Source organism: Hippichthys cyanospilos, chromosome 7 (assembly GCF_059441005.1).
Source record: "Hippichthys cyanospilos isolate Australia breed blue-spotted pipefish chromosome 7, RoL_Hcya_1.0, whole genome shotgun sequence".
Classification (NCBI taxonomy): Eukaryota; Metazoa; Chordata; class Actinopteri; order Syngnathiformes; family Syngnathidae; genus Hippichthys; species Hippichthys cyanospilos.
Window position 1 is genome coordinate 13,215,971 of NC_142375.1, and position 25,281 is coordinate 13,241,251.

A 25,281-nucleotide genomic window follows, 5' to 3' on the forward strand; every position below is an offset into this window, starting at 1 on the left:
ATTGGACTCATAGCTGCAACATTAGCCAATGCAAAGGAGGGTTGCAAAGACAAAAAAAAAACAACAAAAAAAACACCTCCTTACTACATAGTCAACTAATAACATATGCACAAGGTCTGTATTTATACACGCAGAAAGTGTTTTTCTTTGTGACTCAAAATGAATCATAATGAACACAACAAAAGAATTGGTCATCACAAAGCTGTTAACGCCTCCGTGTAGAAAAACTGCAGTGGAGCTGGAGTTTCTGCGAGATACTGTAATATTGGGTTGCCCAGAATACGGTTTGGATGTGGCTAAATTGGCAAAAGAAGGCTTCATGTGAATGGTTCAATTAAAGCACAAATGAGAGCATGGTTGAAAATGTAGCGTGACAGATGAACAAGAATTGTAGCATTGCGTACATACACTGTTGTTTGGGCTAAAATTGAACGACTTTACATAGTTTGGTATTACAGCTCACAATGTTTTGTTGGTAGAATTCTTCCATTGTGAGTCATACAGAGAAAATGAATCCTCAAACAAACTTGAACAAGGTTCTATGTATTTGTGTTCATTTATCTGAATGCAAACACTGCCAAAATGTTACATATCCAACCTGAATCCAGATATACCCACCGGGCTATCATTTGGTGGTATCACCCCCATCAAGTTGTATGTGTCTTGTAATATTTGTGTGCCAAGATAACTTACAAACAGCTAACACTACTTGATTTACCACACACAATTTCCGCTAGAAAGGAGCTTCCCAGTTCACTATCATTTCCTGATTTTCACTTCTGTGATGGTTTCTTACACAAACGAAGCAAACAGTACATTTTAATATACCATATATTCATCTTTTTCTGTGTGCAGAATCGGCCATGTGTAACACAGGAAGTCAATGCTTTAGTGTCGCTTGCCCTGACCTGCGACCTTCTCCAACCTCTCTGCGGGCACGTGACCAAGCACGCAGACATCAAGACTGTCATGAGAAACACAAACCAGGTTCATCCAGGAGACTCTCACTGACCCAAAGCCTCCTTTGCAAGCGTGAGACCACCAGTAATGCTTAGAATTTTTGGAGAGATTTCTGCTGAATCTCAGCTTCTAACATGCTTGTCACTATTCTGAAGATAAGGTAAAGAAGGCTACTGCAGATCAAAGAAAATAAGGAAAGACGAAGGGCGTACCATAGCAAATCCCACTGCAACAATATGACACCGACATCAAGAAATACACTGAGAATCTATCCATCCATCCAACTATTCTCCATAGATGTTGTCCTCCATAGCGTCACTGACTACACTTTGAATTAGTCGCTAGTCGATAACAGGGCACATATACATACAGGTGGAAAACCTTTCATTCTTACGACAGCAGACATCTTGACATGAACAAAAATGGCATTTTCAGAAATTGTCAATGACCTGAAATATATGAGGAAATGTCATAGCTTTGGAAAAACAAATAAGGTGCTGAGGAAAATAACATGTTTTGGCCCACATTGACATCTCTGATACTGTTAAAAAAAAAAAAAAAATCTCAATGTGATGTAAACAATGAAAAAAAAAAAATGAACTGACTCATGTTCTGCAGCTGCGGACAGCTATCAATCCAACGTGTCCCCCGAGGGTAAAATTAATGGAATGGAATGTAGAATAGGTTTTTATGACATTTTAGTATTAACAACCTAAAATTGTGTTTTAACATTTGAGTTTATGATCTTTTTTTTTTTTTTTGTTTTAAACAGACAACATAGTTAAAATAATCACACATATTGTTAATCTGTCATGGTAAAGTACCATGTAAGTAGTTTTTTGATAATCCTGCTCAGTGTGCAGGCAAATGTCTTCTTGTCAGCTCATCTGACAAATCCCAGCAGGAAGGCAAACATTGTCCTGATATTAACTCATTACTCAGATGACAGCCTTGACCTATAGAGATGAGCATGGCACTAATAAGATAGATGACTTGCAGATGCAGTGATTAAACAGTTCCAGCTAATTATTAGTAATTTTTTAGTGCTCCTGTCAATACTGGCACATATACGTACGGTAAACAGTGGAACACAATATTTTATACCTGTCAGATGGATTTCAATAAACATTTACCAACGGAGATTAATCTTGACGATTAAAGCTCAATTCGGACATTTTAAGTGTTTTCCCCAATGAATGGCTGACCTAAATCCAGTGGATAGGAATTGAAAGAATTCTGTATTACAAGCCTAATACAAATAAACACCAGAAATAAAGCAGATATTCAGCTATCGCTGAGTAAGATGTGGAAAGAATCTTGTGATGAATGACACAATAAAATGATATACAAGCAATAGATTCATAAGAATTTTAGAAGTGAATGCATTACTTTTCATACAGATTCTAGGCACTGATAACAGGCATGTAATAAATTTACAGCACACCATATATTTAATAAAACTTTGTTTGAGATTCTCCTGCTATTATAATTTGTATTGAGCATTAACAATCTGACATCTGAACCTTTTTTTCTGGTCACTTTCATATACTTTATGGATAATACATTTGTTGTTTTATTTACATGAGGAGCTAATGGACAGTGCAGTTCAGGCTTGGGCTGAGTTTTTCAGCGATGGACGGGAGCAGCCTTCTTCATTCTGCTCCCAGGGGGAAGATAGCTCAACTTCTGTATACTATGCAGGAAAACTAATACCGCCCAGCTGGAGAGTGGCAATAGTGACTGATCCACCATATGCCCAGCAGATTTTGCTCTGGATCTCATGGCTGACCTTTTTCTGTTTATCCAGTTAGTCTCATTCTCTGATGAATGAAAAAATTAGAGTAGACAGGAAACATAAAACATGAACACCTATATGTGGAAAATCCTGGCTAGATGTTTCAGCAAAATATTTCAGGAGAAAAGTAGGTCAACGTCATGGTGTCTATTATGAATAATGATAACGTGTTAAATATTTATACAAGCGATGGGTGGAGGATAACCCAAGGGCAGCTATCCAATCATTATTCTTTGCACCACCTAAAGTTGGGCAGGCATGGTGCAAAGTACTTGTACAGTTCAGCAGTCTTGGATTGCACTCATTCTCTAACAGTACTGTTTCATTATAGCATTTTAAATCATTGTTTTAGGTTTGTACAGCCTGTAATTGCTCCTGCAGTGTATGTATGTGAAACAGAACAAAATAATAAAGATTGTCCTCGAATGGTTAGGGGTGTCTAAAATACAGCTTGGACGCTGTTTGTGGCTCACCCCAACATTTTACCGGCTTTTGGCAGATACCACAGTTACATTTTGAAATGGTCTGCAATATCTAACGCTGCGGTGTTTTTCACTCACAGATCCTGAACTTGATCCTCCAGACAGTCATGATCATGATGCATTAGACTGACGGCACTTTTTTGCCTCGGATTTCAGCGTATGCGTATTAAAAGGGGCCGCTCAAGCGGTTCACATATCACCTATACTAATCCAGCATAAGTCTGTCAAAGAAAAGAAAAGTCTAAACAGTTTAGGACTCATTAAATTTCAAACGAATGTTATTTAAGAAACCAGGTAATGCATAAAAATCTGATGAGAATCAACAATGGCTATCTAGTGTCACCTTGGGCAATGTACAAAAAACATTTTCAATAGTGCTTTCTGTAATGAAATTGCTGTTTGGTTTCATATCAAATTGTGTTTGTAAAGGGAATGAGAGTGACCTTTAAAGTTGTTTTTCTTTAAAAGAAAAGCTGATCACTCTTTGTGTTAACTGACCCTGACCTCCTGCACAGACCCATAAAGACATTGGGCTGTTAGTGTCACGTCACCAACGTGCTAATGCTAAGCGCTCCAATGCTTGTATTATGACCAGCAATAAGGAGGTAAAAGGGGAGGTCGGCCTGGACACGGAGGGTGACACTCAGCCACTGCCCTTGTGTTCATCCACAATGGGGGTTACGCTCCCCGTGTAACCATAAGGTGAAAGGTCAGTAGCAACACATTTTGAAGGCAAGGCGGAAAAGACACATTAAGTGGCTGCTCTGTCTACAGAGCAATTACACTCAAGCACAATGGCGGGCTCCATCGAATGAGCTGGCAGCGGGATGGATGGATGGATGGATGGATAGAGAGAGAGAGACAGACAGACAGACAGACAGACAGACAGACAGACAGACAGACAGACAGACAGACAGACAGACAGATAGATAGATAGATAGATAGATAGATAGATAGATAGATAGATAGATAGATAGATAGATAGATAGATAGATAGATAGATAGATAGATAGATAGATAGATAGATAGAATTGCCATAGATGGATATTTCTCCTTGGCACATCCTGTGAAATACCTAGAAATGGGTTTCGAAAAGGCCCTGCAAGCCTGAACTTATCTACGATTCGTTTCTCAGAAGCACATAACTTTAGCAAGCCTTTATAGACCTTGCGTTGTGTACTGAGGTGCAGTCATGTTGAAATAGAAAACTGCTTATCGCAAACTGTTTCTACAATGTTGGAATTGTCCAAATTTACCATATTGGTAAAGATTTTGAGTCCAAAACTGATTTATACAAACTGTATTCGCCTATTCTCACACAAAGTACAAAACTTCACTTACTTGATATCTATCTGTCCAATGGTCCTCCTGTTTATCTATCTAAAAATATGTCATTTGAAAATAAATGTACATTTGCATCTCTATTAATCAAATTAACAATATTTGTATCACCACATATTTCAGGCATGAAATCTTTTGACTGTTTAATTTGCATCAACTGGCATCAAAAGCCTCCATTTCATTTAATTTAAGTTAAAATAATGACTAAGTCATAAGACTAAGAAATACAGTAAAACCAAAAAAAATTCAAATAAAAGCCAGAGAATTAACAAAAAACATTCTAAAATGTCTGAGCAAATTAAGTAAAAAAAGCGTCATCCAGGCATGAGGCCCCTTAAAACGACAACAGACGCAGGAAATTAAGGCTCACTGAAGAGTAAACAAGCAACATAACATACCATGAGATCAACAACCCTGAGAAGCAGTTAAGTCACCAGAGATGAAGCTGTTTTAATAGTGCACTAAAAAATGTTGTTAGTAACCATCTGGAAAAGATTCAAATGGAATTTGAATGTTTTACATCTAATGACCAATGACGAGCCCTCATGCCATCATCTAGCCATACATCCAAAATCTTGTTGGATGCAGAATTATCACACAAACTGAAATGTGACACTTTGCGGCTATTTCTTGCCTTTTACATTTTGTGACTGATTTTTCTCTTAAAATTGATTGCCTCGTCTGAAAAGAGTTTTTAGGATGATTAGGGTGAATATGCATATTTTCTCTAAAACCACAAACTTCAGACGACCAGTTTTCACATATTACTAATTTCGGGCAAAAAGTCAGAAAATGTAAATTTTATTTCCACTCATTTATACTAATTAATCCCTTGACAGTCTCTATTTTTAAATTGCATATAATAATTTGAGATCCCCTCTCAGACACTTATATTGCCCCAGAAGTGGTATGTAACTACCTCGTCTCATCTTCGCGGGAAGTGCACAGACTCAAGATAGTTTTTGTCTAATAAACATACATACTAATTAAAATGGTTAGGTTCGACGCAAGCTAGTAGGCATTCTTTTATCTTCTAAAAGCAGCGCTCAGGAGGTGCAAAGACAGTGATAATATTACATAGATGGAAATACATTAGGAGGCACCATTAACAGCTACTATAAAGTGAAAAATCCACAAACTCCTGCTAAGCTCAGGAGCAGTATTTAAAGCCTAAGTAAAGTGTAAGTCTGTTTTTTCCCCATGTATTTTCAAAAACGATATCTCTGTAAAAGAGGCAAAAAATCTATGATGGCTCACAGTAGCGTTCACAGCATTTCTGCTGACATGAGCAAAGGTGTTGGCTAGATGGGCTAGAAAATCTGCGGTGCAAAATCAGGTATTTTCGAGCGCCGGGGCAGGAGCGAATTCCACAATGTGTGCAAATATTTGTGCACACCACTTTGGCGTTTAAGCTGTGCTGAATCTAGGCTTCAATGCGTATCAACACAGCAAGGATCTGCAAACCATTGCAATGAATTGTCAGTGGGTACTTAAGCGGGTTTGTTTTTCCAGCTTCTATCTGGATGTCTGAGTGCTTGAGTGAGTTAAGAGTTTGCCCAAATTCTATGCCTAACAATCACATCGCCGTCCAGCTGGAGTGAAGGGACCGGCCGCCAACATTACAATGGGAAGTCAAGAGCAGGCATCAAGTGGGATTCTTGTGCTATGGCTGAAAAGTGCTTGACGTCTCACTTGAATGTCTATTGGGAGCATAGAAATAAATGTGAAGGCTGAGTAGGAATTTAGATTCTTATGGCCTTTGCAAGAAACCATAGAAATACAAGTTGTTATATTTTTGTTTAAGAGTTTTCTTAAATTAGTAGCCAAAAGTTTAGAGAAAAGCATCCCTTCTGAAGCAATGGTGTCAAACAGGTGGGACGAAGCCCTCTCATGTGATGTGACAAAAACGAAGACGTTTTCTCAGTCGTGTGACGAGTGTCTCTTAAGATGACCAAGCTTTGTAACAACTGTGATGTGGCGAGGAGAATTATTTTGAAAAAGGCTTCTTGCTTTTAATAGGAACCCACTTTGGGTAACATATAGAGTATCTATTTTTTCTTAGCAAAGCATGGGATTTCTGAGAAATTACAGTAGACTAAAGTGAAGTGGAAAGTTACTTTTTCAAAGTTACCTACTTATCATTGATGTATTGAACTTAATAAACTGAACAATTACTATAAGTTTGTTTTTGCACTGCTGTGATAATGTATGTTACAATGTTAAAAGTGAGAACTGTGAGTGCCCTCTGTTATACCGCTCACCATTGCCATTCATTAGTTTGAGATAAAGCTAAAGTAAAGCATCTTTGATTTTTATTATGATAATTTTAACAGTAGAATCTTTTTCTTTTAGGGATTTCAAAACAGCAACCATTGTGTTTTAAGGGGCATCTTGTCTTAGTTTCCCCCATGGTTGAAATAGTGTCCAACCATAGCGTTTTAACTGCGTGAGACAAATATCCACATATTTTGTGAATTTTGTTTGCACTATGACACAGTACAACCAGAATCAATATAACAATTAAGATGTGATGTAGTTAAAGGCAAAGATCATATCTTGAAGCAGTTATGCTATAAGCTACTAAGATGATCAAAGGCTTTTTCTTACATAGATCAATACAGACATTGGTGGTCAATAAACAGACAGGTATTATCACGACAGTCAGACGGTGCATTCAAAAACTATGAGTGCAAAAAGAGAAAGTGTGAAAAGACTTGAAGGAGAGGGGGTGCGGTAAAGGAAGCAAAGTAAACAAGTTTGGCGTGAGCTTGCTCGAGTCACTGGGTTTAGCAAAACATTCCAGAGACTTCGAAACAAGCGGCCTTGTGAATGCACGGGGGCAGAAACAAGGGGGCTTTAAATCACTGAACAGGAACCGTGTTGAAGGACTCTGACTCAATCATAAATATCTCAAGAGTGCTCACCGTCCCACATACAGATGACAACTTGAGTGACTACCATTCACATATATCATCATGTAGCAACCCGTCCAAATCACTAAGAAGATTTGATTCAGTGAGAGAATAAAGTTGACATCAGCTCACTGGAGCAGAAATTTTAATCTGCCTGTTAGGAGTAACATTTCTTATCTGAAATATCTGTGAGTATAAATTGTGCTATAAAGGATTAATTAATTTACAGTAGGTCTGTGTGAAGACAGCCACTTAATGTTATTTGTTCAAGTGTGGCTTCCTTCACTGACAAGACACATGCCTACTTCAGAAAGGTCTACTAAGGCAAACAGAGATGAGTGGAAGCAATGGTACTGGCCTACTTTTTAGTTTCCTCATGACTAGATGGATGTTGACGTTACACTGGGGAGACAGCGGGGCTTTTATCCTTCTCCTTAATAAAATAATAATCTGCTTCTTTTTATAGACACACACTGAAAGGTCTGGCCTAAATGTGAAAGCATCCTGAAACGTGATTTGCCACCCTGGCAAATGAAGCCTAGAAACAAACACTGTGTTCAGCACAACACAAACATAAAAATGCTCATTTGAAAATTGATTTAACAAGTTTTTCAATTGCAAAGGCAAAGCAGAGGATGCACACCGCTGACATTTGTTTTTCAGGAGTAGATTAGGCTTTGAAAAGCTCTTGGGGTACGAATATCTTGTTGAGGCTAATTTGCTACATGGGCGCCTGCTGCGCTTTTATTCACAGAGATCTCTGCTGATGTCACAGCGGTGCGCCCTTTCTGACTTCCTCTTTGGACATCCGTGAGGCGTGAAATGGGCCTGCTGGTTCCCTGTAGGCCCACAATAGACACAGGACATCTGTGTCATTTAACAGTAGCTGAGGCCTGTGAAGACCGGAACATGTCACCGGACCCCCCGCTGACGCACTCTCCTGGTTGCCACTTCACAATGACGCATTCATGCACAAGAAGGTGTGCACAAGCAAACAGACACACGCACTACGCTCCACCTGATTGAGGACGAATCATCTGAATCACCTTAATCTTGACACCATAGCTTCTGAATTAACTAATAATGGAACCTATAGGGTTTCAAAGATGCCCACCCAGGAAGTAAGATTGACAGAAATTAATCACTGAATGTCTGTCACCACTAGAAAACACGTATTAACTGCAGGTAAAGTATCAAGTACCATCTGAACATTCTTATGGTTATGCAAGCATTAAAAAAATTAACCACCAAATTTTATGAGGAATGCAAGCGTGTTGACTGGCAGATGCGCCTGAAGCATACAATGTTTTTCTTTTTTTTCAATTGCCGCAAGAAGAAAAAAACTAAAACTTCACATACTTGAGAGAAAGCATTAAAAAAAGACACAAAAGGTCTATATGATGGCTCATGGGATATGTTGATGTTCCATGTGACATCTTTCATGACAATTTGTGATACTCACGACTGCTGTTGGGACGTATAAAACACTTCAGACCACAGCAATTGTTTTAAACACAGTAGGGGTAAAAAAAAAAAACATGCTCCTCTTTCAGTTTTCTTCTATTACATATCACACAACTTCTGTAATGTTGTTAATGGTACCTCACAAGATGGAAAATTGAAATGCTGACTATCACACACAACTCTGTGTTACTGATGTTCACGAAGAACAGCTACCCTTCCAAAGAGTGGAAAATAAACAGTGTGAAAGGGGCTTTTGAGTGGTATACACTGAAACAATTTAGCTTATGTTTTGGTAATGCTTATTAAATGCAGAGCGCAATTAGGTATCCACTTGATACAGGAATGGGTGAAATTGGTGAAGTAGCACACACAAGGCTATAGAAACTGCAGAGTCACAATAATGAAAGGTGACTTATTTGACTTTCGTTGACGTTTCCCAACCAGTGACAGCAGACTTCTAATTATTTTGGTTTAGCCCTTTGGAACACACGAGAGCCTGTTTTGAACAGAAGACGGATTTACTTAGAATGTTGGTTAACATCACTGGGCCACAGTGATGTCTAGAAATGAACAAACACTCTGGATTTTGCATTATGAATAGATAGATAGAAAGAGGCCTTAGTAATGCAGATACTGTTTGAAAACTCCAAAATGCACAGTATCTTCAGATAGTTTGTGAATGTCTCCTCAATTAAGCAAAATGTTCAATTCCTCTCATATGTTTTGTGATTATTTTAAAATTTCATATATATATATATATATATATATATATATATATATATATATATATATATATATATATATATATATATATATATATATATATTCTCAAGAACAAATGAAAAAGATTTGTTTACTTCTCTTTTCAATAAATAGTTGGTCTTGTGACGGTCTTGTTTTTCCTTATATTAAACTGCAACCTATAATTTAGCATACAATCTTGTAAAAGCTTGCCTGCTCTTGGTGGATTTAATAACACTTTGTGGACAAATAATTTTAAATTCAAGTTTTGACTATAACGTACATATAGTGACAAGTTTTAATTGCTGATGAAGAATTATTGATGTTTAAATGCTCCGGAAAATAGCCTGTGTTGCACACTTAAGGTGATGCAATGCCCAGTAATGTGTGTGTGTGTGTGCTTCTTTAGATGATTTCTCTAGACCTGGTGTCATAAATGACGGTATTATGAGGGTTAATTATCTGAGTCCGACTAAGAACGACTTCATGAAATGCAGGGACCGCCAATGCTATTCAACTTATTTTTAATTTAATACAATTAAAACTATACTTTGGAATTTTATTGTTTTTCTTTTTCCACAAATGCACACTCATTTTAAATATGATGCATGCAGCGCAATCCAAAAAAGCTGCAACAGGGCCATGTTTACCACTGTATTACACTGTAAAAACAAAACATTAGCTTACCACAAAAATATTGAAGTAAACCATCATAGCCAATTATCAGTTCAATTCAATTTAAAAATACTAATTTGAATCAAACTATTCAATTAAATATTATTAAAATGACCAAAGCCTGAATATCAGTTGTGATGGTTTACTTCAATATTTTTAAGCTAAATTTATGTTTTCTTTTTACAGTATACACATCACTTTTCTTTCGAAAAACACTTGATAAATGTTTGGGAACTGAAGAAGTTTTGGAGGTTGAAATTCTTGCCATTTTTTCTTGATGCACAAATAGATGGACAAATTCAGCAACAGTGTGAGACCTTTCTTCATTGTTGGATTTTGCACTTCATAATGTGCCATACAATTTCAATTGGACACATTATAATACTGTATAATACTATGCCAGGCCAATTGTGTAATCACAATCTTACATGATGAAGTCATGCTGCTGTGGTGTTTTGAATGAGCCGCGTGAGAGGTTGGGGACTACTAGGCAAGAGCACATTTTCTTCAGGCAGGAATGATGACAGGTAATCATTTGACTTTTCCTTACTATCTGTAAGCTATCAGATACACTTTGGCCTCTTTGAAAGTTACAAACACCATTTCAAACAAGGGGGACTGACCATGTAAAATGCACAAAGGATCAGAAAAACAAGTTGAAAAGTTTGACACTAACAACTAATCTGGTTTAAAAAAAAACAACAAAAAAACAAAGAGGGTGATTTAAGGAGGCTTCAGGGATGAAGCGATAACCTTCTGGATGAAATATCCACTGGACAGTGCACACAAAGACTTCCATGACAGCTGGGTTTTTGCCATTGAATAACCTCAGTGTTCTTTGATACATGTTTTCCCCTTGAGCTGTAAACAGGCTGAAATATGTGATTTGATCACATGGGCAACAAGTGTCGAGTCAACAAGACTATTAGATGTCGAGATGTGTGACTATGGATGTGTTTAGGCTATGCCACAAATGTAGGTAAGTGCGTCATTACGGGTCACAGATCACACACATGACTGTATCACATGCTATGGTGTATAAAATGTAAATGATCATTTTTATCTAAATCTCCAAATGTCATATGGAACTTCAGTAGTGGCAAGTAGGCAATTACATTAGATTAAAAACAATAGCTGTACCCCCCACCCATAATTATAATATATATAACCACAATAATGTTGTTGAATGAAAACCTCTCTGATAGTGTAATTTTCTGTAAAACTCATCATTAATATTATTATGAAAGTATGTTAAAAAAAACAGCATCATGCACTAAACCACATTATCCAATTTACGCATCATAACTGCAGAAACTACGTTTACAATAGAAGCAGTGTGCTGTGCAATGCAATGTACTTTCCACTTTAGCGCAATAAAATGTCCTTATAGCACGTATATCCAAAGTGATCACAAATGGCCTAATTAAGCACGTCCCTCTTGGGACAAAACGATGTGTTCCTGCATTTTATGGCCTGGAAACAAGCATACATGAATTAAAAGGGCATCAGGTTTTACATATACAGCATTCACACAGCATGACAATGAAAGAAAGAGAGTAGAAAATTGCTGGCTAGATGGCAATGGTACACGCTTGTCAGAAATTAACAATGAATTTATTCATTAATGTTTGCTGTCATACCTTAGTGCTACCAACAGGCAGATTTGCTTACAGGCTGTCACATTTAGAGTAAAGTTTGTAGTTGGATTTTTTTTTTTAATTCCTGTTGTGGTTTACTTCATCTTTGAGGTCACTACATGTGGCAATATTCTCAGATTTAGCTCGGGAAAAACTAATTCTGTCACCTGTGCCAATTTGAGGAAGTTGAGGCATCTGAGACGTCACCAAACATCACTCTATTCACTCCTCTTGAAGATAATCACAGCTGAAGTGGCCAAAATATGTGGTTAATATAGTGGTCATCTACATGAGGAGAAAACTGTTATTTTGGCCTAACAAAATTGTAAGACCTGACCACAGATGAGTAGATAAAGGATGGATGGATGGAATAATATAATTAAAGGGAATTAATGCCTCCTCGCATATTGACCAACAGAGTGTCTTTAAATGAATCCTTTGAGGAGTAGATGTTAAAAATAATCACCATCACTAACTGAATGTCTGTCAATCATATATTGTTCTTTACATTTAACCACATTTGGTTTGTACTGCTGGTTGCTCACATTCTCTCAGTCAAAATGAGCAAGTACACCCCTTCATATTCAGTCAGTCCGAACACTAATTTTCTGCAACATTGCAAACTTGAAGATTATTCTGAGTCGTTTGATCGGAGGCAACTGAAAATGTCATTGTACGTTGTGTACCCTACCTGTATCAGCATTTACATCTACATTTCCATCCATGCAAGCTTGAGCACAGTATGGTGTGCTCAACACAGGTCGAAGAATCCGGACTGTGTGTCTGTCAAGCATGCTCTAGAATCGTATGGGTGTCCCACTATGTGTAGCACAGAATGAAAGAAACTGGTAAACGACTAAGTGCAACTGAGAAGCAAACTACTTTACAGGGAGTTGAAAGCGGACTAATGGACCTGATTGTTATGATGCACCACAGGTTCATTACACAGGAAATGCATGGGGAACCATACATGCGTGCACACAGAGACAGATAAAATTGTAGTTAACAGATACACATCGAGACTTTTAAACATGACTCAAACTGTGACAACAGCTAAGAAAAATACTATTTGTTTGAACTAAACTATATTACAGACTTCAATAATTCCATCATGAGCCATTTATTGATCTTTCGGGTAACTTGTTATGATTAATAAATGCTTGATTTTCTATGAGCTAAACACGCCTAATGCACAGTACAATATCTCCTGTGCACAGGTCAAAATGCAGTAGTAAACCGCCCTAAACAGTAGAAGATTGTCTAGTTCATCCATATGTGTCAATTTGCAAGCAAAATTTTAATGTCCCTTAAATATTATCAGGAGTCACAATTTGTTTCCTAGAAGTGTATTGTAACTGAAAAGTCACAGTCATTTCCCATTCCCAATACAAGTAGCAACCGGTATGTAGAGTAGGTGTGTATTACTTTTTCCACAATTGTCAAAGTAAATAGTTCTAAAAATTACATTTCACCTTTCTGACTGTCCAGATCATGACAGCAAGTATGGATTTAAAGACCTGTGTATTCTCAGACATACAGATGTGGATTGGTCACCAGCCAATAATAGACAACATTGAGACAGACAACCGCCAACACTCACATCAATATAAATTAGTTGGCCAGCTGAAGGAAACGGCTATATTGTCAAAGACCAACGCATCGCCACCAAATACTGTACACACGCAAATAATGCACGCATAATGAATGACAATCTTAAAAATACCACTCTGAAAGTTGACTTACCCGTCAATCGGTTTTCCCAAACATTTTTGTTGATCATATCTAAGGTTCTTGAACTGGAGGATGTGTTGTGGCCACTGAAGGACTTCTGCAGAAGGAGCAGCCTGATGGAGCGAGACATGCTGCTGACACCTCCAACAAATCAGCCTGTTTTAAGAAAAAACTGACTAACCTCACCCACCCAGCTAGCCTGTTTGTGTACCTTGCTAAAGATTGCATCTACAGTACTTCCAGCTTTCTTCCGCTTAGATGCCTGTTTAAAAAAAAAAAAAAAAAAAATCAGCTACCTAGTCTCTCCAGAACTCAGCCTGTTTTTTTTTGTTTTTGTATAGATTTTTGCCTCCTCCTGGCTCTCACTCTGCTCTCTTCCAGTCTGGACTGTACACTCCCATCTGCTGCAGCAAGCTTCAATGCGGTAACTGCTGGGACACATCCAGCTAGTGCCGCAATACTCTCATATTCTATTCTCTCCAGTGTGTCTGTGTGTGTGTGTGTGAATATACTGTAAGTGTGAGTAAGTGCTTTCTGACTCAAGCTTCAGTGGTCACAGCGCATATCTGAGTGCTTTAAAGGCACAACTGACATCTCGCATTGCCATTATATCTATTTACTTTAGCCAGCTGTGGCCGACTACGCATAATAGGCAGGCTTCGGCATACACTGTACCTGTACAGCACAGCAAATTGCCAATAAACAAATATTGTGGTAAGAAAGGGTTAATATTTACCATAACCAAAGAAAGAAGTTTTGGGCAGAAAGATTCAACTCAATGGCATTCTACATGGTGTCGTGGGGAACCACAGATAGGACCCTCTACACTATAACATTTAGATATCTGCTGATGGTGATTATGACATATCTTCACAAAAAGTACTGTTAGTAGTACCTGTATATAACCAGACAGCAAGTACTGCAGTCATAGAAAAAAGCTTGAGCAGCCCTGATAAATTTAAGGTTTTCTTATGTAAATCATTTCCTGTTTGGATGAGCAATTTATATATATATATATATATATATATATATATATATATATATATATATATATATATATATATATATATATATATATATATCTGGATAAGTGCCACCCCCCCATGTAATATAATTTAATATATTAACTAGACCTACGATTTAAAACATACTCTTGGTTGTTAAGAACACATTTATTTGCAGGTTCCTGAAATTTATAATCATTTAATTTATTCCTTTTAAATGAAAAAGGGTCTAAATCTTACACTGTGTCCTTTTAATAGAGGTTGCAACAAATCATCTCCTGGTCAAGTGGAGTTACAGAAATGTAGAGTTCTTAAAAATACTGCATTGTTTTAACTAATTGCTGACACCCCATTTTAAATGAAAATAGCAAGAATGCTATTTTAAGACAGACTACACTCAGATAAATTGGTTGATTTATAATGTTAGTCAAAGGCTGCATGAGTTTTTGTGCATCTGCGACTTTGAGCCGTTTGCACCATTCACATTGTCCCCCAATTGTATTCTTCATTAAGCATTAACACATCAAGCAAGAAAACTTAACACTTTGGCTGAATACTCCAGTTAGAGAAGCTAATATAGTTGCACTGCTGATAGCATTACGCCCATCACGGCCAAATGGCTTTATGGTCTCATTGGTTTGCTGAGTGTGATAAAGTAAGAGTCCCACATTCTTTCCCTTCCACTATCCTTCTGTCGGTGCTTTTGCGTTTTTGACCTCCCAAAATATTATTGTCACAAGAATGAAGCTCGGAGCAAGTAAACAAAATAGCAGCGAAACATACATTTTACAAAGACAAACATGTTTACTAAATTACCTCAAACATCTCTTTAAACCACATGATGTGACCCTCAGTCCCATTAGGACTGCCGATCAACCAATGGCAAACATAGGTAAGATCGGAGTATCGGAGTTTTCCCGTACCATAGTCTGATTATCCTAAAATAACGTAATCACAACATGTTTGGTCTTGAATAAAATATGTTGATAAACTATACGATCAATGACATTCCAGAGTGCAGGAATGATTTCAGAGATGGTTTTGTTGAAACTCCGGCAGTCAAGCAAGCAGGCTTCCTGTTGTAAATTCCCCCTCATGTGGTTTGGTTTCCTTCTCAGAGGGCCAATGAAGCACAGACAGATGCCCGAAAGGGGTCTCAGATGCAGTGCATGGGAAAAGAAAGAGGAAGAACAAAAGGGTTCATGGCGGTTTTAACTTCAGTAAAGCCTGCATCTGCAGATGTATGGTCGAAATGTGAAGAGTGAAATAAAAATGAAATGCACATAGTACCAGTCTCCACACAGGAAACGAAGGCGAGCGAGAGAGGAGGGGCTAGTGTTTTGGCGGGGGGCTGCCAGACTGACGAGGAAAGCAAGGAATGTGACCTTGCACAAAGACAGTGACTCTTGTACTATTTATGGATATGTGGCAAAAAGTAGGATAAGGCAGTCTAAAAAAGCAGGAACGGTAACAGAAAAACTAACATCAGTCACAGGCTAATTTGGAGTTGGCTCCAGACTACTGCTGTTTCAATTCATCTTTCACCCCACTAAGGTCCTCAAAGGGTATGTTGCTGTTGAGTTTATACAAGGGCAAAGTAGAATAGATCAGAGTTGGACCAAAACGAGGCAGTTTATGTGAATGGTGATTGTTTTCAGTGTGATGATCAGCACTGATCTAAATTGGTGTGGAAAAGTGCCAATTTTGTGGATTCCAGACGAAAACGGTGGGCCTCAAAAGCTCAGTCACAAGATTAGTGGCTCATCTGATGTGCAAGAACATCTTATTCACCAAGGCAAACACAGAGTATAGTTGAAATGAATAAAATAATCACACTGTTCTATCCTCTTTAAGATTGGGCATCATTTGAATGTGGATGATTCCAATTTCTCTATTCCATTCTGGTTTCTAACGTTCTCAATATCAATTCCTTAGGGGGAAAAAAAGGAGGGAACTATATAATTTCGTGAATTTGTATGAACTTTGTCTCAACATTTTTGTTACATTTTAACAGATTATGATCTTCACTATAACATTTTCAAATGACTGTTTTTAAATCAGAAAATTAATATGAATATTTTTCACAATCGAGCTTTTTGTGATTTTTGTGAAAATGCATTTACTGCAGGTACTTAAGCATGCTACAACACTGAATAATGAGATAACATAGTGTTGTCTTTTATCGTGTATATTTTAAACCACATAAACAGGTAAATTACGTTTGCACTTGGATCAGACAAGCAAGATGAGACATGTTGTTGTGTAATAATTCCCATTTGAGGGGAAGCAAATTAGGGACAGAGCCAGACAAGCCATGGATGTTAATTCCAGTCTTGACGATAGACTTAGCTAATTGTTTGCTATATTTCCAATCAAACGTAGCAGAATTGTATTGCTTAATCGAAGCCAACTCAAGGCTTGGGAGAAAAATTGCTAAACCGTTGATTATTTTCCCTGTGTGCTCTACAATAACAGGTGAAAAATGTGAGCCATAAAGTATATATTGATAAATAGTTCTAGTGATACCAGAGAATTAATGACATCAGGAAAACCAAAACAAAACGTGCGAGACAAAGCAGTTGTTCATTGCATAAGTTTACTCATGTAGGACAACTGAGGGTGCTTCAGCTTTTCTCTTATTCTTGGATCTCCTTGTCTCCACCTACAGCTGAGGCAAAATGATGTCAAACCAAGAATCGAAGGAATAGATAGAAGGTCAGGTTACAGCTGGTTACTTGTCCATCACTGTGTTCTGTTTACATTCCCACTGAATTATATTTAGATCAAAACAGCTCAGGGTGATGATATAAAACACAGCCGTAGTCGAGATGAAATAAAGATATCTCAAGAATCTTTAAATCGGGTGCTGACAAGCTCAGAGACAAGTACCCACATCCAATTATAAAACAATGTAATATAAAAGGTGCTGACGGAATTATGACGACGGTTGGGAATATGCTTTTATATAGCCATCATTCCTTGTGTAAAACATTTGTATGACTTGGAATCATGAATCTGATTTGGAAAGCTTGATTGATGTTGTTTTGGCACAAAATATTTTTTCTTCATTAATAAAAAAAATGCAGACATGTGGATTTCTAAGGAGGTGAAGGAGTGTTTGGGTGCAAAATCTCGCAGCATTTATATATTATAAAGTATTGAGCATTATATGTATGTAGTATTATTATCTGTCTGGAGCAGCATGCGTCACTCCAAGGAAAATGCAGAGTTCTGACACAAAACACAGAGTATGACCTTTTTTTGCTATAAAACCACAATGATTAAAACTTTGATATACCTTGTTTCATCATTCGTCAAACCCCCCCATAATCCGGAGGGAAATGTTCCAGACCCACTTGCTACAGGAAAAAATCTGTCATGTGGTGGGCATCTTTTTTTTTTCCTAGCCCATCAGTCGTCGATGCACAACCTTTGTCATGAACACTTTAAATTCTGAGGAATACATACAATTTAGCAACTACGGTTCTTTGGCCTCAAACCCCAAAACAACATTCCCATTAAGCTTGAGACAATGAGACATCATCTGCCAAATTTTGTTTGTTTTACGGTTGCTACCCCGTCTGTGTGTTTGTGTGTGTGGATATTATAGCTCAGATGTTTCTGTCCACATGAAGAAAATGCATTTTTGCTGTGAATTTGACAGTTTTACATAAGTTTTTTTTTTCTTTTTGTTTTTTTTTCAAGGTATTACAAAAGTAAGACAACACTAGCCAGTATTTATGAGTCACATGCTGCTTGCGTTTGGGGGGCCAGACTGACTTTGCAAAGACAATCGTAATCATCTTTTCATCCTCTTGATTCACATTTCATCCCTCATAAAAGAACATAAAAGTGGAAATTGGTAGTTTTAGCTCTACCATGTAGCAGAATGACAGTACATACGTGTCATCTCATCTGCACGTTAGGAGTGACAACATGGATGAGCTATCAAAACATTATGTTACTGGCATTACATTATTAGCGTAATAAACATGTTTACTCACAAGACATTTCAAAACTTTTTTTAACTTCACTTTTTACCCGACTCGCTATTTTCTCTGCGGTGGGAGGGGCACGCTCTCATGCAAACAAATTGAACGCCATTGTTGCTTCAAAGCATGAGCGAAATCGTTAAAAGTAGCAATACACCCGTTAAAGAAAGAGATACCAGAACTGACGATTCATTATATTTGGATTATTTGCAGATGTTTGGAAGACATGATAATCTATAATAAGGTAAGGAATAGCATGTCACATAGAGTAGCACTGTGTTGGTATTCCACATGGCTGTATGCATGTTTGGCTTCTGTTTGATGTTGTGTTGGCTCAAGCAGCTGCGGCTGTAACAAGCACCATGGGGGCATCAATTAAACTTCCTTAACAGATAGTTCACTTTTAAAGACGCATTGTATTCATACACAGGAAAGACGCGATACTGACTGCACCCACGTTAAGTGTCAGAGCATGACAAGTGTGGGGCTGTTGGGACTTCTCGCTGATCATTAAAGTGCCGCTGTTGTCCCAGAGATATAAATTAACCATGAATGGACAATTCTCTCACGGCAGCAGAACGGGAGGCTTTAGGGCATCGTGTGTGATGTAACACTGTCACAAACGTGTCATTCCCAGAGACTTTAATGGTGATACAGAGGGGTCTTTGAAGTACCACAATGAACATTGGGCTTTGTGTTGAATCAAGGCCCCAAAACCTCCACTGACTTCCAACATACCCCACCCCCTTTTAAACTCCCCATCACACAGAGGCACTGGTACTTACATAACTTGCTTCCAGGAAGTCAGACTGACGTAGGGTTAAAATTACAATAAATGACAGACATTTTGAAGTTGGTATGATGTCTTCTGAAAACTTCAGTTGTCAAAAAAGGTCTGGACTTTTGACTATAACGGGAGTGCCTTCTGCGAATTTTCTGTGAAAGGCTTTCTCAGCAAGTGGCAGTAATTACAAGGCGAGACAGAGCAATAGCGAGTGAGGACTCCTTGCAGACTTTGCAACAGTAGGGGGCAATATGAAAGCCTTGTCCCCAAGTCACACCACTTTGCCAGCAATGTTTACCAAAGGAATGAGGACCTGGGGGGGGGGGGGGGGGGGGGGGGGGGGGGGGGGATATTTAATGAACATTGACCACCACCAGCTGCTTGCCTGTCCATCCGTAATTTGATGACCTGGTGCATTAGCACCAGACTGCTAAGAGAGTGGAACCAGAGATGGAATGTTCTTAAAGTGAATTCATAAAGTGAATGAGGTAAAACATTGAAATGTTTTGACATTATGTGAAGACACTGAAGGCTATTCATTGTCAGGAAGTCACGTGGGTTTATATTTGCGGGTCCAGACCTGAACAAATTCAAGATAAATCCCTTTGGCTGATGATTTGTAGATGCATTAAATGCAAGTAGTCGAATGTCTCGAACAGAATTCTCTAAATATTCTATCATTTGTAATTCAATCATTATTTAGGAGAATATGCCTGTAGGGTCACACAGAAAATTTTAGCCATCATGCTTGATATTTTGGAAAACATGTGCTTAAAGAGGACAGGAACTCTCAAAGTTTTTACACCAAAACGGCATACAGTAAAATTGACTGATGTGAAGACTTTAATATAATTTACCTTGTGTTTATTCGACATGCTCAAACCAGTCTAGGTCATGATACGCTTAGCACATAAACAGATAACATGTTGAGATATAACATTGTGTATGGATCTAATTATTTTTTGTAATGTTTTGATGTGGGTCATGTTTCAATAAATCTTTACAATATGTTACCCAGATTGCAACCCAATTACCAAATTTCCCTTACTTAAAGGATATTATCAGGTAGTAGTAATTCTGGGCCTTCACAGTTGGACACTAAAAAAATGACAAGATGATTACTTAAAATATTAGATTTATAAATGAGTAACAGATTTTTCAGACCATAAGGCCCAACACACAAGGTGCAGCCTTAATGAACAAGTGTAGTTTTGTAAATGTGTATATAGTAGACACACTGGGTTATAAAGTGTACCAGGTCACAAGGCTCACCACTGCACATTAATTTTCAACTTGAGCTCTTTATCGAGCCCTAATAAGATTGTATTTTTCCAGAATGTAATTTGAAGACCGATTTAAAGTATCATATTTTTTGGACCCTCAGGTGACAGTCAATAGGAAGGAATTTGAAGTAAAGTGAACAAACTCAAAAGCTGACATCGATACATAAGGCACATCTAATTGTGAAATTATTGGATTCTAAGTGCGTCTTATAGTGAACATGAACATGAATGTGAAGAGTCCGGGACGTAGTCTTTCCTTTCACCCAGTCAATTAAGATATAGACCTCAGCTGGCCAAGAGTGTGAACACTATAAGCATTGTACAAAATAGATGGACAGACGGATACATGGATAATTGTTGGACTAACTGGAAACATTGTCTGACTTTCTCATTACTGATATAAACACACAAACAGCTAAGTAAGATTTGACTGGAAAGGATAAACAGATTTGGGCCAAATATTTTGGGCACTCTCGTCAACCAGTCTGGCTCCTTATCTTTGAAAGGCGACAGGCTAGATGGCTCACTAGATGAGTCTGGGTTCTTATCAAGACTAACATCAAGAGAGTCATCGGACCAGATCCTGTTCCCCTTCATTCCCGCTCTTACACCATGCCGATTGCCGGACAATGATATCAGAAACTGTAGTGCAAATGCTCCTCACATGACTAGAGACAGATCAGGACAATTGCAGACAGTTACGTTTTGTCAACAATGAAGGCAACGCAAACATGTTCGAACAGATGTGAAACCACACCAAAGGTATGTGACTATACAAATGCAAGCTATTTATCAATATACGAAAATCACTGACCTGCTTTTGTTCTCTCTGGGGTTGCAGAACTCTGAAAAAGACAACACAAGTAAGGAAGTTATGCTATGATAAGCAAAAACATTGTGTATTTTCCAACAAAAAAAGTGTTTAAGATCATGTTTTCAGCTACATAGCAAAACAGTTACACCTTCAGATTGGACGATAACGACAGCACAAAGGCAAGCAGTAGCTTCATATAATTACTTCTCTTTTAATGCAAACGTCTCAATGCATGGTCACAGAAGATTATAAACCCCAAGAGACTTTGGCAAATATTGCATCATTAAGCGCCAAAGTACAGCAAGCGGAGCTCTGATCCATTGTTGACTCAAGCATGACATAGGTAGTCCGGAGAGGCTTGTCTGATAACATCATCATTCTGGGAATGTAATGGTTCATGCTCGAGCTCCAAAAATTCTGTATCACCATAATGTGGAGACAAAGAAAAGAATTGCACAGGCATGTGTCGTCGGATAAGTGTGTGCGTGTGTATACATGCGTGTGTGGGCGCGTGTGCATGTGACTGTGTTTGAGTGCATGGTGGGCAGCAGTCGGTTGGAATGCAAAGGTCTTTTTTGCCTCTGACTTTTGACCCTGGGTTCCTTGGCTGACCCCTACACCCTGACCTGTTTTAATCCACACTCCCCTGGAAGAGCTCAGAAAAGGCATGGAAGACAAGGTACACTTTCTGTGGCATTTGTCCACTTTGTCTAACTTACCCCGTTTGTAAAGAAACAACTAAATAAATGGTATTCATAAGACAGAAGGATTTCTTGTCCGTTGTTCCCTGTTTTGCTCAGCCTAGTTAAGGCTATTTACACAAAAATGATACAGTCCAAATAAGATTTTCTTTTTTTTTTTTTTTGCCTGATGCTTTGATAGTTTGAAAATATAGCTATCAAAATGATTTCCATCCACACTGACTAAAACCACTGCAATTTGCATGCCAAATCAGTAGCTACTAATGGCAAAAAACACAGCACATGCTCACAAACTACTCCTTCCAAACTAAATCATCTTTGGACAGACTTTTGTGTAAATTTGAGAATGGCATGGTAAGAAGGACTTGGCAGCAGATGGGAATAAGGACTTGGTAAGTAAAATAAGTACCCCGAGACAGAGGGAATGTAGAAATTTGAAAGTGCAACGTTATTTTACAGTTAGACGAAATCAGCTCATTAACAGAAGATTTGAAAATGCTCTGCCAGTGCCTTCAAAAGAGACCCCAGCAAAGTGGGAAAGTTTTACATGGTACTTCTCTAGCAGATAATTAAATACAAAACAGAATCAGCACTATTATTGCTTATGTTAATGACCCGTCAAACTGATAATTGTTTTCAACAATAAAATGGTAATAAAAGTGGTAAGGTACTCGGGTCGACTACCCCCAATCCATTAGTGTCGTAAACCACATGAAGCGGGCAACACAAAAATTAAACGGAAAAAAAGTCTTTGAGACTGTGAAAAGGGGCTGCTACTATTACACCACTGTTCCATCTTTACTTATGTAATGAAAAAAATGACAGTTATACATGCTCAGTCTTAACAAGAGGCAAGCATATATCTCCTTTTTTTCTTTCTTTCTTTTTTTTTTTTTTACCTTGCCCTTTATTTTTATGAGAATGACAATGCCATAATTTTTGATATACCACCAGTTCGACACCAACTTTTGGCAGTCTGTTGGGTTTTATTACTTGACAAATTAGTGGCAGAAAGCAGACTATTATTTAGACCAGCATGAAGAAGTTCTAAATTGTAGTGCAGTCAATGTTGCGTGATATTTATGAATTTGATTGAGGCGCCTGCAGACACATTCTGCACTTTTCAGACACTTCTGTGAATCCCCTGCATGAACTCCATTAAGTCCTCCCAACATTTAGAAAACAGGCATCTCTCCGCTTACTATATATACACATATATTTTCTGTCCCTTACTGAATATGTTGTTATCCATATCCACATATTCAGTGAAGGACAGAAAAAAGGAGACAATGCAGGAAGTATGTACATAAGTGTCATTTTTGTATACACCATGCACAGTTATATATAATAATAATCTATAATTTAAAATATCTTTATTATTTGTATTGAATGATGTACTGCATGTATTACAACCAGAATAAAATGAGAAAACAATAAAAAGCTAAACTACGGTCACGTACCTTTTGTTTCACCATTCTCAAGAGAGCTCTTAAAGTTTATGATGAACCGCCACAGCAACTCAAGCATGACACACTCTGGTGAAAGTGAATACCATGACTGCTCTCATTCATGGTTTGTTTCCTCACACATGTGAACTGATTAGCACTAGATAAATGGTTGCCTTTATACACATTGGTTTAATTCATTTTGTCTCTAAGTCAAAGTGAGTCCATCACTTGTGGTAAACGTCCCAGGGTTTGTACATGTGTGTTGGCACATATTATATGGCCGCGGTTGTGCATAAAATGTGGGAGAAAGAGACATGTATTGAGTAAAACATGGCTCTGTGGCCAATTACATTTTGGGTTAATTGCCAACCAAAGTCTCCAAAGTAGGCCCAAGGGGAACGTTGAGACCATAGACTTAACTATTATTGAATTACCAGAATAAGCAGAACAAGAGTGAGGTAACTTTGGAGACAAATTTATGTTCTGTGCTATTACAGCTGCTGTTGGACGCAAGTAATGTTAGCCCTGAAAAGTCCATATTACATTCCTTCGCATGTGTATGTGCGAGCGCGGGCTAAAGACAATAATATAAACAATTTTGACTTTTTTATGTATCTCTTGCAAGTGTTCTTCTTTACCCTGTGGCTGTCTGGCTGCAACTGATCTATATCCTGCCAAAATTTTGATTTAGCGAGTTTCTCCTTTGTTGAAAGGATATATTTTAAGTGGAAATCACATAAGGATATATCAAAAGGCTATAAGGCATTGTGCTAAAAAAGGGTCTGGAATTGGTCCCAGCTAGCTCTGGGTGGACTACACTCTTGAGTAGTTGCCAGTCTCCCATAGCGCACAGACAAATGTTCACACTCACATGCACATTATCACCGAGTAAATCTTTTTATTAGGGTCAAAAAAGTAAACCAATATACTATTAGCGAGCACAGACATAGGCAATACTGTAAATTTATTCGACAAAAATATTATGGTATGGTATAGTTATGTACTGTGTCCACATTATTTTCACATAATATGTGGGCTAAGAAAAGTTTCCAAAAACACTTCAGTTCAATTGCTTAGCATTTCACTCTGTGAATTTGAAATGCTTACTCTCTCTATGATTATTTGTGTAATAAAATTTATTGGAAATGCACTGAACAAGATTTATGAGGTGACGGAGAGAAACGAAAGAACAGAGCGAAGCCAAACATTTGAAAAAACATGGAAAAACACACAGGCACAACAGAACAAACAGCAGAAAGAGCGGTGCAATGTTAGTGAAAAGAATTATGACAATAAAAGAAACTGCCTTTCATCATGTCAATTCTGTTTGATCAGGGCTCCTGGTGTGTGGTGGGAGGGATTATGCATTGCTTAAACACCTAGAACGTCTTGTAAAAAGGTGGACAGCGCACACCTCACGTGTCTATAAGGCAGCAGAGGCATTATATTTCTCCTCGCATATCAACAAAAATGGTGGCGATAATAAAAATACGATACCTCAATGCAGTGACCAACAA

General features: G+C 37.9%; 1 protein-coding gene across 1 annotated transcript in view; it reads right to left on the reverse strand.

The window, feature by feature from the left end:
- dlc1 (DLC1 Rho GTPase activating protein) overlaps nucleotides 1–25,281 on the reverse strand; it is a 72,398-nt gene that overhangs the window by 29,835 nt on the left and 17,282 nt on the right. The window contains exon 4 of the mRNA XM_088419208.1: nucleotides 21,616–21,646. Within this exon, the coding sequence (XP_088275334.1) occupies nucleotides 21,616–21,646 (31 nt within the window). The remainder of the gene's footprint in view (nucleotides 1–21,615; nucleotides 21,647–25,281) is intronic.